Here is a 15,965-nt window from a genome sequence, read left to right on the forward strand (position 1 = left end):
ACTTCTTCAAACGACAAAGAAGCTTGACCCTCAAAATTGTACTGCTGACATTCCCCATGGTCAATGTCCTCACGATGCTAACAATTCTGCAGCTAGAAATCAGCACAGAAGATTAAATATTATACGCAAACAGAGTTGTTTAAATACATTGTTGATGACCACTGGCATAAAAGGAAACAATTGGTTACCATGGAAGGAAAGTTGGCACTGTTGTTTAAAAAAAGGGAATAAACTTGATTCGGGCAACAAAAGATACAGTAGCCTAACATCACAGGTAAAAGAATGGAAATCATTTCAGGAAATACCATCCTAGTTTAATAATTGATGAGAACAGACAAAATTGTTTCAAATTCATCCAGGCTGCAAGAACATTTTTAAGTAAATGTATAATGAAGGTATCAAGTAAACATTTTTGAAAAGGCTTGTAGGTTGACTAGCATGCACAATATTGTTGCTTGGTTGAGAAATACCCTGGTGGCACTGCATATTTGGACCAAAAAATTTGCTTTTCTCAAGGTTGTCATCTTTGCATTAACCTGTAGTAGTCATATCAATGTAGAATTCAGTGTTACAAAGGGAGAAAATGCTGCTAAAATGTGAAAAACATAACCATGGGTGTTTGCCATAGACAGGGACCATATTTTTAAATTTGAAAAGAAAGTCACTCCAACACTTTCCCAGCACTTAGGGCTGATAAGCGAGCTGAGCACAGAGGCCTTTCTAGAATCTGTGGGAGAATGAAACAAAATACAACATACAACTGTTAAAAAGATGGTTAAATCTGTTGGTACCTTTATTCAAGACAGGAAACAGGAATAAGCCTGCTAATTATAAACCACGGAGTTTAACATCAATGGTAGAAAGTTATTGGTAAAAGTTCTGAGGGGGGGGGAAGAATTATATTTGGAAAAACAAGGATTAATAAGGAATAGTCAGCATGGCTTTATTAGTGAGAGATCCTATCTGACTAATTTGTTTTTGAAGCAGTAACAAATATATATGGAAGGCTGTGAAGTTAATGTGGGGCCTTCACGGCGTCATTCATGGAAGGATGATCCAAAAAGCTAGAGACCCTGGGATCCAAAGCACATTAAAGAATAGGGTGAAAGCAGAAACTCCCACAACAATTAGGAAGCATCTCGATGAACATCTGAATCGCTATGGCAAAGTAGGCTACAGATAAAGTGCTGGTTAATGGGATTACTACAGATGGGTACTTGATAGTTGGCATGAACATGGTGGGCCAAAGCACATGTTTCTATGCTGTATGACTATGATTCTAATAAGATCAAGCTGGTTACCATTACTGTACAGGGACATAGAATGGACTGAGGCCTGTTACAAGGAAATGTCTGTACGAGAGGTTAGTGTGCAGGATCAGAAGTGCATCTTATGAATTCACTTTCAATATCCTTTCCCCATTAAACAAGATTTAAAAAAAATATCATTGGTACTTAATAGAAAGTCCTCTGACTTGCTTGATTAGGTATTTTATTTAAAATGTTCTATTTCTAGTCAGGTAATTAACTGGGAGTTGTATGACCAGAGATAGATTTGGTTCCTGGATTATCCCGATTGTTACGAAATTCATCCATCTTGCCAGTACTTCAATGAAGAACATAGTTTGGGCTTCAAGGTTCCAAGACCGTTTTAAGCACATGGAAGAAAATCTTAATAAGAGGCATTCAATCAAGTGATTTTTTCCCCCAAACAAATATCAATGCAGTTTCTTGACACTTTAAGCAACTTATTTCATCATGTTAAATTGCACCCACAGCTATCACCCATTTTAGAGCTCAAAAAGCTTCATGGAGCCAACAAAGTGATTTTCAGTAGCTTGCCAGGAAATTAATTGAGAACCTGAACAGATAAGCTTATAAAATAGTAATTGCACTTTTATTGCAGGCAAATCATGAGCAACTAATCTGGCTGAATATTTCAGTGGTCTCGATGGACGGTGGGCCTATATCTACATGTTGACAGGGATAAAATTCCAGGAGTCATTCAAAAACATTTCAAAAATAGATGAGTGGAAAATCAGTCAGTAGAAATAGCTTTTTGATTTGGGTTGGAAAGCAAGAAATAGCTAGAAATTCCACACATATCAGGATCATGACAATATGTGTTCCTCAGGGATCTATTCTGGGGACACAACCTATACAGCACCTCTGAAGGGGCAACACTCCTTCAATACAAGACTGAAATCTATATAATTAAAAGTCTCATCTTGACCACTTCCTGTCTGCGCTCTATATCGATTTTAGAAACAACGCTACCGTATATCTTTCTGTGATTTTTGGCCATCTTACTCACAGTCCTCCTCGCTGAGCAGGCCCCAAGGATTTTTCCCATCGATGAAAAATAAAAAAGTTAAAAAAAAACCTTGAGATCCTCTCGCCTGTCAATCACCGCAATGAAGGTAACGCCCCTTCGGGGGGGGGGGGGGGGGGGTGTGGCGGGGGCAAGACTATAAACCCCGGATGCTTGGACATGACTTAGTCACTCTGAAAGATCACGAGGGAGAGGCCACGACTCTCATTCTAAGCTAAGAATCAACTGGACTGTGAGTCTGCAATGTACTTGCAATAAATGATTTGTTAACCCTTAATGACAATGCCATAAGTTGTTTGGCCTGCTGCCCTGCCTGTGCTTGAAACTGTAATGCTTTATTAGGTCCAACTGTGCTTCGAATGAATAAATGCTTTATTAGGTCCGACTGTGTATGGAAGGAATAAATGCTGTATTAGGTCCGACCGCGTTTGGTTCAAAAGTCCCGCTCATTTTGTGACTTCAGCTTAGTGGACAGGTCGCGCTGATTGCGTAATTGCCGGTGAGTGCAGAGGTTGCGCTGATTGCGTAATTTCCTGTAAGTCCAGAGGTCCGGAAGCCGCAAATTGGAGAGGCCGTGTGAGTATTCTAGAAGGTTTACTGTCATATATATGGTGTGTGTCAGTGAGTGTGTGTGTATGTGTTTGTGAGTGTGCGATGTGTGTGTGTGTGTGTCTGTGTGGTCTCAGTGACTGAGCTGTCAGCCCAAGAATCCATTCTGCCCACAATGTCCATACTAGTCCTCTGGAAACCAGTCCCTTCGGCCCACAACGCCACGCTAGCGCTCTAGAAAACCCCCTCCTCCCCCCCCATTGGCCAGCAATATTGGAATTGGTGGAGAGGTGGAATATTGCATTGGGGGACCAGCCCTCCTGTGCGAAGCTGGGACCCAACGGGTCCCACTTAGTCTAGTATTAACCGAAATTTGTGTGTCCAGGACTCATAACTCATCTGAGCTGTGGTTATGACTATCAGATATCCACATTTTACTTTATCTACTCAACCCCCGGCTCCCGATTTACATCAAAGAGGAGTGCTGTAAATTAAGGGGTTGTCAATCTTGTGAAGAATTATTGGAAAGTGCTTTATTATATTTTATTTTAATCTTTTTCATTACTTGTTAGTACATATTTAACTTAAAACCTATTAAAATATTTTAAAAGTCTCTTGTTATAAGAAATATTTGAAATCTGTCAAAAGGCTTTGATGGCCAATTAACTAGCCAGAGCGTATAAGGGGCTGATCCTGAAAATGCTGGATTCTTGTCAGCTGTGGAGGGTTAAGCTTGCTTATCTCTGCGCAGGGAAAAACTCCAGATGGAGTATGCAGAAGGCAAAACATCTAAGATGAGAACTGGGCCCAAGATAATCTTGCCCAAGTGGAAGATCACCAACTTTAGACCCAAAGAAGTTAAACAACAGTATTTTTCAAGTTTTGCATAACTAGGAAATGAGAGACCAGAGATTTCAGATGCTGGAATCTTGAGCAAAAAGCATAGTGCTGAGCTATGCATCATCTGTGGATTGACATGGAGAGATGACGTTTCGGGTCTGAACCCTTCTTCAGACTGGAGTAGGGAGAGAAAACTGGAAAAGAAAGGGAGGGGCGAGGTAAAAACCTGGCAAGTGATCGGTAAATACAGGTCAGTGGGGGTGTACACTAGTAAATGAGTGGAAATAGCGACAAAGGCTAGAGGTGAAAAGGAGACATCCTCCCTCACTGCCGAGTCAGTATTCCTCCACATTGAATACTTTGAAAAAGCACCAAGAATAGCAAGTGCATAGAAGATACTGCTAAGGACACAAAGATATTTCTGATGACTTGAGCAACTTCAATATCCACACAAAAAATAACTTAGCATCATTACTGCTGTCTGAGTCTGCCTGAAGCAGAGAGTTGCCCGATTTTGTCTGCAGCTGCGGTGACTGAAGCAAGTAATGAAACCTACATGACTTCATCAATGTACTTGTTGCAGATGCATCAATCCATAGCAGTATTGGGAGCAATGTTCATCACACAACGCCTGCTGAGACAAAGTCCCATCTTCACAATGAAGATACCATCATGCTAAATGGGATGGCAGACGAGTAGGTCTTCGGCAGAAATAGGATTGCACTTTACCAAAACAAAAAACTATGTGGTCCAACTTATTCCTTTACTATTACTACAAAGTGGATCAACACTGGTTCAACGAGGAGCGTAGGAATCCATACCAGGAGCATCAAAATGATCCCAAAAATATGCCAAACTGATGAAACGGCAACACCGGACTGCACCCTGAGATAGCAGGGAAAAGTTTGGGGAATGTTTTATAGGACCGGAAGTTCTATAGATAGAAATTACAGATCCTATGAAGAGATTCGAACACAACAAAGCAAACCTTTGAACTACATAAACTATGCCTGCAATGAATTGCGAAATTAAAATAATGCTGACATTGATAGGAACAGACTTAAAATTCTTTCAATACCATCATAAAGCAGGAAACAATTTAAAAGCAGAATAAAACCAGACTGTTTCAAGGATTGGAAGTTGTGGACATGCCCACAATAGCTAAAAAGAGTATCTCTCATCATTATTTTATGATTCTAAAAAAGAGCATTTTAAAATATCACTGATGTTATTTTTACTTTCCAGAGAAAACCAGTAGAATTCTTCGAAAAATAAAATATCTTCAAAGAAGTAGCAATTACACACTAATGTAATATGTTCAGAGGCAACATTTTTAATACAGCTCAAGGTATATTTTGTACATGCACTGTAACATATTTACCGTCATACAATAATTGGAAAACCAATTAAATATAGCCATTATTAGTTCCTCCATCACTATGATACAGAATGTTACCCATCCCTTCTCTCCAGAGATGCTGCCTGTCCCACTGAGTTACTCCAGCATTTTGTGTCTGTGATACAGATGCTGCCCGACCCACTAAATTCCTCCAGCACTGTGTTTTGCTCAAGAATCCAGCATCTGCAGTTCCTTGTGTCTCCACCATGAATCAGTTAAATTGGTAATTTGATGTGTAACTACAATGTACAGCAAACCTTCTTCACCTGCACACACTTCAGATCGGACTTTATTTATTTGGAACATGCAGTTGTTAGAGGAAATTTCGGTATTTATTACCATTTGGATTCATGGGAGGTGGTCTTGGAGGAGAGGATGCTCCTCAAACTGTGGAGCATCCTGGACAATACAGCTCGCCCTCTCCATGCCACACTGGTCAACCTGAGGAGTACCTTCACCAACAGACTGGTTCCACCAAGATGCAGGACAGAACGCCACAGGAGATCCTTCTTCCCTGTGGCTATCAAACTGTACAACTCCTCCCCCTTTGGTAAACCAAACCCCCTCCCCCATCTTTACACATCCCCACTCCTTTCCACTCATCACTTTAATATAATGTTTCATGTATTTTGTGTTTTTATGACTGTTGTCAGATCAATTTCCCTCCTGGGATAAATAAAGTTCTATCGTATCGTATTTCCAATTGCCTTTCAGAAAGATGCACTGAACCACTGGTAGACAAAATTGCTGGAGAAACTCAGCGGGTGCGGCAGCATCTATGGAGCGAAGGAAATAGGCAACGTTTCGGGCCGAAACCCTTCTTCACACTGAACCACTTCCTTGAATCTTCACAGTTTAGTGAAGGAACTCCCACATAATTTCTCAATAGGCAGTTCCAAAATTTAGACCCAAGGGAGGTGACAGAACAGCAAGAAATACTGAAGAGAAATGCCAGATGGGTGCATTCCTACAAGCTTACTGCCCTTACATACTTGAATGGTTGGAGTCTTGTGATTGTGAGGAATTCTTGATGAGTTGCTACAGTGCATTTTGTTGAAGATGCAGGTTGAGGCTAAGCTCCACTTGCTGAACAGAGTATTTAAATTGTTAATTACATGGACGGTTTCAACGTGAAAAGTGTTGATCTTCTGAAGGGATGCTGGAGGATAATATTTTATGACGCTCTTGGATTATGTGAATTTGGTTGTAAAACACTGAGGAAACACTCGAGGAATCAGGAAGATCATTTTCTACAGATTAGTCAGGATGTCGAGTATAAGAATCGGGAAATCATTTTGCAGCCTTATAAAGCTTTGGTTAGGCCACATTTGGAGAACTACATGCAGTTCTGGTCACCCCATTACAGGACGGCTTTGAGTAGGCTTTAGAGAGGGTGCAGAATGGGATTACTGGGATGCTGCCTGGATTCGAGAGTATTAGCTTTGAGGAGACAGTGGACAAAGTTTGATTGTTAACTCTGGAGGTTCGGAGGTTGAGGGATAACTGATAAAAGTTTATAAAATTATGAGAGGCATGGACAAGGTAGACAGTTTTTTCCCAGGTTGGAAATTTCAAAGATTAGAAGACATAACTTTAAGGCACGATGTGCATGTGGGGAAAGCTTTTTTTTTTTTATAAACAGAGGTGGTGGTAAAAGCAGATATGATGGTGACATTCAAGAGGTTTTAAAATAGGCACAAAAATATGCTCAGAATCGAAGGATTAGAATCATGGAAGCAGCTAATATTAATGACCACTCAGCATAAACATGGCTGTAGATGCTTCAATATGCCAGGCTCTCCTACTTTTGTGGATGAAAAGTGTTTGGCAAGCTTCTTCCACCAGTTAACAATTTATTTCTCCTCAGCGTTCAATTGCTTTTTGTTCCCACCCCCTGTATTTTGAAACCTGTTTTGCTGCTCATATTTCTCATGAAAGATAGTTTGTCTGAAACATAAAGTGAGCTCCCTCTCCTCAAATAACATCTGAACTGCTGAGCATTTCTAAAAAATTATTTCAGATTTCCAGCATTTGCATAAATTTTGTTTAGCCAGTTCTCACATTTAGAGGTTATAAAAGCAGTAAAAAGCTTGGGAGAAAAGTGTTTATGAATTTTTAAATATATCCCTGCAATGCAAAGTTATAATTGTAATTGACTTACTTTGCAAAGTTAAAATTTCATATGGATTCCAATGTGATATCAGACCCTTTATCACTAATGTTTTGAAAAATGCATTCCTCACATCAATATTCCAAGATTGCAAACCATTCTCTCCTCGTGAGGAACTTTTATCCTATATTAAATAGTTCATCATGCTCGAAGCCAAATTTGGGCTTTCCATACGACATGTTTAAATTACATTGCAGGTTTAGCCATTTCAACTTGACACATTGCTGAAAATTGACACACAGCTGTTCTCCTTCAAAGTCTTGATGGCAAACATTGGTCAAGTTTGTAAAGAGTAAGATAGCCAACACCTGTCACTTTCCATTACTTATCCCCTTTTGGAATGTTGTTTCTTCAAAATGCCGGACAGTGAACCCAGCACAATGCCGGACAGAAAACCCACCAAAACCTCAATTATAAAATGCATCTCCATATCAGTGCAGAGAAAGGCAAATTTAATAAAGAGGGCAGCAGAGTGGTGTAGCTAGTTGAGCTGCTGCATCACTGCTCCCAACAACCTGCATTCACTCCTAACCTGTCTGGAGAGTTTACATGTTCTTTGTGATCATCGTGGGTTCCCCAGGTGTTCGGTTTCCAGCTATTCCTATTCAAGTATCTATCTAATTGCCTTTTAAATACTGTAATAGTATCTGCCTCTATCACTTCCTCTGGCAGTTCATTGCATATATTACCAGCCTCTGGGTGAAAATCTTCAGATCTCCAAATACAAGGAAGTGTGGACTGGTTGGTTAATTGGTCACTATAATTTGCCTCTCGTGATAGGTTTATGGTAAAATCTGGGTTAGTTAATGGAAATGTGGGGGACAATAAAATGTAATTAGTGTATGAATAGTGAATATAATTAGTGTAGGAACAGTGAATGCATGTTTAATGGATAATGTAGACTCGGCGGGCTGAAGGAACACGCGTCCACGTGGCACAAAGCTTCTGCAGCTTCCCTCCAACCAGCCTTAAACTTGTATAATATTGGAAGATAGTGCCCACTTTAACATCACAACACTCCGGATAATCATTACGCATCTGGAACGCGCACAACAGCTACACACCTAATAGCATTTCAATAACATATCAAAGGTTAGCCTAGGCTCAGTTGTTCACAGTTTATTTTCGAGTCTGGAAGTATTATCTTTAGCCCCACTCAATAGACAAGAGCACATAATCTGAGCATTGGAGAGAGTAAATGTTGCCTTTCCAGTGAAGTACAAAAACAAAGGAACAGCCGAAATAACCTCAGTCCTCGTTCCATATCCTCCATCTAATATGCTCTGCGGATCTTTTACTTCACTAGAAGTTTTATATTTGATTCATATTTCCTAGATGATTCATATTTGCTAGTAACTAAAAAGTACTGATTTCCCAAACATACAACTTCTGCCACCAGGAATCAGAAAAACAGCACTACCATTACCTGAAGGCTCCCTTCAAGGTAGCATACCATTAATCTTGATCATGTATATACTCGTTGTCAGAGCCTCCACTGTTCTCCTGGACAATAGGCTGTGGGCCGAGGAGCTTTATTCTGCAGTTTCGTGACCCAAGTCACCAAACTACATGAAATGTTCACATATTGTGTAAAAAAATGTATATAAATCACCCCTGAAACTCGATATGAAGAAGACTTGCACATTTTTATTAAATTAGAGAAAAACCGGAAAAATGTCGGGAATTTTAGTCCAATCAAAGCACGTTTAACATTGAGTTGTCTGCCAGTTGGCCAATCACGTGCTTTGTTTCAGGCTAGCACACAAAATGGCTGAGGGGGCTTCACAGATGCCTGTTTTACTGGAGATTCCGATGTGTTGTTCTGTGGAATAAATGTCGTGGAAACTTGCAGCAGGTTCATTGTATTTAGTGGGAAAAGCATAAAAAAAGGCGGAAGAAAGTGCTTCGAAGTGGATTAAAGTGCAAGAAAGCCTTCAAAGTCCCTGCTGATGTGCTGGAACACAAAGATGGCCCCCTGAATCAACTCTAACTAAAAGGTAAGATTAAAGTCTGAATTTATGAAAATCTATCTGTATGGACTTTAATTAATTTAATATAATGTGAATAAATTCATTAATTCATTCATTCCTTATTCATTCATTCATTCATTCACTCACTCACTTACTCATTCATTCATTCATTCATGAAATTGAGGGCCTAAACTATAACACAATCAATTAAACATTGTCACTAATGCCAGCGTGTTGTAGAGTAATAAGTCTTTAACAGCTAATCTCGGAGCTGCCTGCGAAAACTTACCGGGAAAAAGTGCTCCGATCGCGGGACCTAGGTACTCGCGGTAAAGAGCGATCGATATCCCTCCGTTTTTCTCCCGTTATCGGGGTCTGAAAACGACCGCTACAGACGGCACTATGTACAGCCTTCCCCCCCCCCGCCCGCGGAGATGATCCGTGATCGCGAATCGGCCGCTTATTAATTGAGACCGCGGCTTCACTTTACCGCGAGTACCTAGGCCCCGCGATCGGAGCACTTTTTCCCGGTAAGTTTTCGCAGGCAGCTCCGAGATTAGCTGTTAAAGACTTATTGTCACTAATGCCAGCTTGTTGTAGAGTAATGTTTAATTGACTGTGTTATAGTTTAGGCCCTCAATTTCATGAATGAATGAATGAATGAGTGAGTGAGTGAGTGAGTGAATGAATAAGGAATTAATGAATGAATGAATTTATTCACATTATATTAAATTAATTAAAGTCCATACAGATAGATTTTCATAAATTCAGACTTTAATCTTACCTTTTAGTTAGAGTTGATTCAGGGGGCCTTCTTTGTGTTCCAGCACATCAGCAGGGACTTTAAAGGCTTTCTTGCACTTTAATCCACTTCGCAGCACTTTCTTCAGCCTTTTTTATGCTTTTCCCACTAAATACAATTACCTGCTGCAAGTTTCCACGACATTTATTCCACAGAACACATCGGAATCTCCAGTAAAACAGGCATCTGTGAAGCCCCCTCAGCCATTTTGTGTGCTAGCCTGAAACAAAGCGCGTGATTGGCCAACTGGCAGACAACTCAATGTTAAATGTGCTTTGATTGGACAAAAAAATTCCCGACATTTTTCCGGTTTTTCTCTAATTTAATCAAAATGTGCAAGTCTTCTTCATATCGAGTTTCACGGGTGATTTATATACATTTTTTTACACAATATGTGAAAATTTCATGTAGTTTGGTGACTTGGGTCACGAAATCCTATTTCTAGACACAATTTTGATGCTCGGCCCACAGCCTACAAAGAATTCCAAAGATTCTCTACCTTCTGGATGATGACATTTATTTTCAAAATCCTGAATGTCCAACCTTTTACCTGGAGATTGTGACCCATGGCACTAGACACATAGCCTGGGGAAATCTATTCTCCAAATCTACTGTTTCAAACATCTTAAGAATTTTGTATAATTCTTCTAAATGCAAGTTCAAAGGCCTAGACTGCTTAATCTTTAAACCCACTGACTCCCATGGCTATCTAGACTACACTTCTTCCCACCCTGCTTCCTGTAAGGACTCCATCCCCTACTCCCAATTCCTCCGTCTACGCCACATCTGCTCCCAGGATGAGGTGTTCCACACCAGGGCATCGGAAATGTCCTCATTCTTCAGGGAATGGGAGTTCCCCTCTCCAAATATAGACGAGGCTCTCACCAGGGTCTCTTCAATACCCCATAACACTGCTCTCTCTCCTCATCCCCCCACTCGTAACAAGGGCAAAGTCCCCCTAGTCCTTACCTTTCACCCCACTAGCCGTCACATACAACAAATAGTCCTCCGTCATTTTCGCCACCTCCAACGTGACCCCACCACTCGCCACATCTTCCCATCTCCCCCTCTGTATGATTTCTGCAAAGACCACTCCCTCCGTAACTCCCTGGTCAATTATTCCCTTCCTCCCGCACCACCCCTCCCCGGGCACTTTCCCTTGCAACCACAAGAGATGCTACACCTGTCGCTTTACCTCCTGCCTCGACTCCATTCAAAGACCCAAGCAGTCGTTCCAGCTGCGACAGAGGTTCGCCTGCATCTCCTCCAACCTCATCTATTGCATCCATTGCTCTAGATGTCAGCTGATCTACATCGGTGAGACCAAGCTTAGGCTTGACGATCGTTTCGCCGAACACCTCCGCTCGGTCCACATTAACCAACCTGATCTCCCGTTGGCTCAGCACTTCAACTCCCCCACCCATTCCAAATCCGACCTTTCTGTCCTGGGCCTCCTCCATGGCCAGTGAGCACCACGGGAAATTGGAGGAGCAGCACCCTAGCGGCATAAACATTGACTTCTCCAATTTCCAGTAGCCCTTGCCGTCTCCTCCCCTTCTCAGCTCTCCCTCAGCCCTTGGGCTCCTCCTCTTCCTTGCTCCTTTCTTCTCTCTTCTCCCCCACCCTACTGAAGAAGTGATTTGGCCCGAAACGTTGCCTATTTCCTTTGCTCCATGGATGCTGCTGCACCCGCTGAGTTTCTCCAGCAGTTTTGTCTACCTGCTTAATCTTTCCTCATTCAATAAATTTCCTATCCCAAAAGCAAATCTGATGAGACGTCAAAATTTTTGTGCAAATATATCCTTGATTAGGAAGGAAAATCAGACAAAATCAATATTGCAGATATTGTCTCAACTGACCTCATTATAATTTGTGAGCCCTAGTTCTCCAGCAGTTTTGTCTACCTGCTTAATCTTTCCTCATTCAATAAATTTCCTATCCCAAAAGCAAATCTGATGAGACGTCAAAATTTTTGTGCAAATATATCCTTGATTAGGAAGGAAAATCAGACAAAATCAATATTGCAGATATTGTCTCAACTGACCTCATTATAATTTGTGAGATCTTAACTCTTGTACTCAAATCCCCTTCCAATAAAGTTAGGCACAACCTAATGGTTACTGTTCCTCAATGTTAACTTCCAGTTATTTGCATAAGACCCTCTGGACAACAACAACCTCACATCTTTAAAAACATTTTTTTATTTAGCACAATTTTCCACATTATACTTGCCATGTCCTTGCCCATTCATTTAGGTCTCTATCCCCACAATGTTACACTGCACCCTCCTCAGCAACTTGTTATCATCGCAGTTGGAAATAATACAATCACCTTAACCAAATTATTTATGTAGATCAAGAAGAGTTTGGACCCCGAGCATCAATCCCTGTGGCATTTAAAACCAGCCGCAGTCTTCCAACAGAAAATGATCTGTTTAGTCCAACTCTCACTTTTCTGTCAGTTAGTCACACATCAATCACGCCAGCGCACTAACCACAATCCCATGTGGTCAAATTTATTGTAATAACCTCTTTTGTGAAAGAGGTTTTATTGAAGACCTTCCACTAATTCCAACAGATCTGTCGAACACAAACACCCATTCTTAACACCCATTTTTTCTATCCAGAGATGTTGCCTGAATTACTCCAGCATTTTGTGTCTATCTTCGAACATAAATACTTTCCTTTAATAAATACACATTGACCAAGTCCAACCCTAATGTTTTTAAGTGTTTTGTAACAACTTCCTTAATAATATCAATGTCCCTACTGTTAATGAGAGGACTAAAATTCCTTGTTTTATTTCTCTCTTCTTTCTCAGATAATGGCTTACATGGAGCATCTTTAAATTTAAAGAAACTGCTCTAGAATATACAGAATTTTGGGAGATTACCATCTCCATTGTCACATTCTTCAAAAGTGTAAAATACTGGTCACCACGCTCTGGGGATTTTTAGTTTTCTAGTCAAATTATTTTTCCAGATAGTTTTCTCTGTGCTCCTCATTCCCTCAAGACAGTAATTCCCCATTAAATCCAAACTGTTTTGTGTTGCATTCAGTGAAGACAGGCATAATATACTTATTTAATTTTCTTGCCGATTTATTTTCCTCATTACGGTTCCTTCCATCTGGATCTAAAGGGAGCTTTAACTTTTGCTAATCTTTCCCTTGTCATGTATCTATAGAATATTTTAACAGTCTGTTTTGATACTTCTTGGAAGAATACTGCGTCTATTTTGATGTTCCTTATCAGCATTACCTTTTGCAGATAGCAGAACAAAATCTGCAAAGATGTGCAATAAAAGATTCCGCATTTCTATCCGAAAGATACGGTGGACCTCTCTGCGCCTGGCTCATTTTATTTATCAACCAAGATAACAAAGATTTAAAAATCAGAGACATCTCAACCGCTACTCAAAACTTAACAACCGCTTTCCTTCAGCCTACAATTCAAAAGTACTCAATTAACTCTGAAGGACATTGGGACATTTTTGGGCTGTATGGACGTCGGTACTAACGTACGTTTCTCTTCCCTTCCATCCGAACTGTAATATAAATATTTTACTTTTATAATGAAGCTCTGTTCAAGTTAATCCCAACACATATGCCTAAATAAATGGAACGCTGCGACTGACTTCTTCCTGTAAGATCAGATCGGGAAGAACTACATCCTATAAAACCCACGCCTTTCCAGCAACCAGCACCCTGATGGCGGAAGCATAACGGGGTGATGGACGTGAGAGGAAACCAACACGCACGGGAGATGCTGGTGGCCTCCGCCCACTAGTGATGCCAATCGGGCGGGGCGGCCAGTGGCCGTGTGCCGGAGGCGGGACCCGTTCTGCCCTGTTAAAAGTGTGAGATGTGCAGCGCGCTTTCGCCGGCAGCCCGAATGCCATTAAACCGCTGTCTACCTCACTGCACGGCGCCTCTGCGGCAATCAATGGGAATGTAACGTACTCTTGGCTATGGGCGTCATCCTCATCGTTCTCACAGTCGCTGCCGCACATGTCGTCTTCTTCAGCCTCTTTTGTTGGTGTCTCATCATCGTCCGCCATCGTTCGGTAGGGAGCGCGACAAGGCGGCTCACACAGCAACGCTGGCGCCTATTGGCTCAGCCACCTTGTCACCACGAACTAACCGCTGCATCCATTGGTCCGCGGTCTGGCCGCCGCGCGAGCTGAATAGGCGTTCGAAGAGGGAATGCTGGGAATTGTAGTTCATGATGACTCGGAGTAAAATGCAGGAGTCTTTTTAATGTCACATGTCCAAAACTAGCAGCTGCACAATAAAATATGTAAACCTGGTACTCTGTAAACAATATAAGAAACGGGGAAAAAAAGTTCAGTGTATATATATACTGAACTTTTTCTCCCCGTTTATTATATTGTTTACAGAGTATATATATATACAGAATATATATATATTCCCGTCGCTAGGTAAATATATTCCCGTCCGCCAATAAATAACCTTTGAACCTTTGAACCTTTATATATATATATATATATACAGAATATATATATATTCCCGTCGCTAGATATCTTTGGTCTCTCCATCCACATTGTTAACCAGTACTCTTCTTACTCTAATGTATGCTTGTTCTGTACTTTTTTTATTCCTATCTTGCACTATGACCAGACGCTAAACTGCATTTTGTTGTACCTATACTTGTATCTGTGCAATGACAATAAAGTTGAATTGAATTGAATATATATATACATATTACAGAGTATGTATATACCATTGTCCCGTTGATATAAACGCATATATATATATAAAGATGTTATATAGGAAGGAATCCCGTTTATATCAACGGGACAATGGTGGAAAGGGTCAAGAATGTCAAATTCCTGGGCGTGCATATTTCCAAAGATCTTTCCTGGGCCCAGCAATCATAAAGAAGGCACATCAGCGCCTCTACTTCCTGAGAAGATTATGGAGAGTTGGTATGTCAAGGAGGACTCTCTCGAACTTCTACAGGTGCACAGTAGAGAGCATACTGACTGGTTGCATCATGGCTTGGTTCAGTAACTTGAATGTCCAGGAGCGGAAAAGATTGCAGAAAGTTGTGACCACTACCCAGTCCATCATCGGCTCTGACCTCCCCACCATCGAAGGGATCTATCGCAGTCGCTGCCTCAAAAAGACTTCCAACATCATCAAAGACCCACACCATCCTGGCCACACACTCATCTCTCCGTTGCCATCGGGAAGAAGGTACAGGAGCTTGAAATCTGGGACATCCAGGTTCAGGAACAGCTACTTCCCCACAGCCATCAGGCTATTAAACTCGCCATCAAACAAACTCTGAACAATAAGATTAACAATTAACAATTGCACTTTATCTGTTTATTTATTGTGCATATATATGGTCTATGGTATATAGACACACTGAACTTTTATCTTGTTTAAGAAGGAACTGCAGATGCTGGAAAATTGAAGGTAGACAAAAATGCTGGAGAAACTCAGTGGGTGAGGCAGCATTTATGGAGCGAAGGAAATAGGCAACGTTTCGGGTCAGAACCCTGAAGAAGGGTCTCGACCCGAAACTTTGCCTATTTCCTTCGCTCCATAGATGCTGCCTCACCCGTTGAGTTTCTCCAGCATTTATGTCTACTTCCTGAACTTTTATCTCATGTTCCGTATTATGTTTACATATTCTGTTGTGCTGCAGCAAGCAAGAATGTCATTGTCCTATCTGGGACACATGACAATAAAACTCTCTTGACTCTTGGAACAGCAGAATGCTGGTTTACACAGAAGGTGAACACTAAATGCTGGAGTAACTAATCGGGACAGGCAGCATCTCTGGAGAGAAGGAATGAGTGACATTTTGGGGCGAGGCCCTTCTTCAGACTGAAACTTCTTGCTGAGTTATTCCAACATTTTGTGTCCAACATGCAGG

At 41.1% G+C, this 15,965-nt stretch overlaps 1 protein-coding gene across 1 annotated transcript in view; it reads right to left on the reverse strand.

Moving 5' to 3' along the window:
• Nucleotides 1-14,169, reverse strand: part of nmt1 (N-myristoyltransferase 1) — a 47,443-nt gene extending 33,274 nt beyond the window's left edge. The window contains exon 1 of the mRNA XM_033035171.1: nucleotides 14,021-14,169. Coding sequence (XP_032891062.1) covers nucleotides 14,021-14,118 — 98 coding nt within the window. The 5' untranslated portion in view covers nucleotides 14,119-14,169. The remainder of the gene's footprint in view (nucleotides 1-14,020) is intronic.
• Nucleotides 14,170-15,965: the final 1,796 nt, after the last annotated feature.

The sequence above is a fragment of the Amblyraja radiata genome, chromosome 16, assembly GCF_010909765.2.
Source record: "Amblyraja radiata isolate CabotCenter1 chromosome 16, sAmbRad1.1.pri, whole genome shotgun sequence".
NCBI lineage: Eukaryota > Metazoa > Chordata > Chondrichthyes > Rajiformes > Rajidae > Amblyraja > Amblyraja radiata.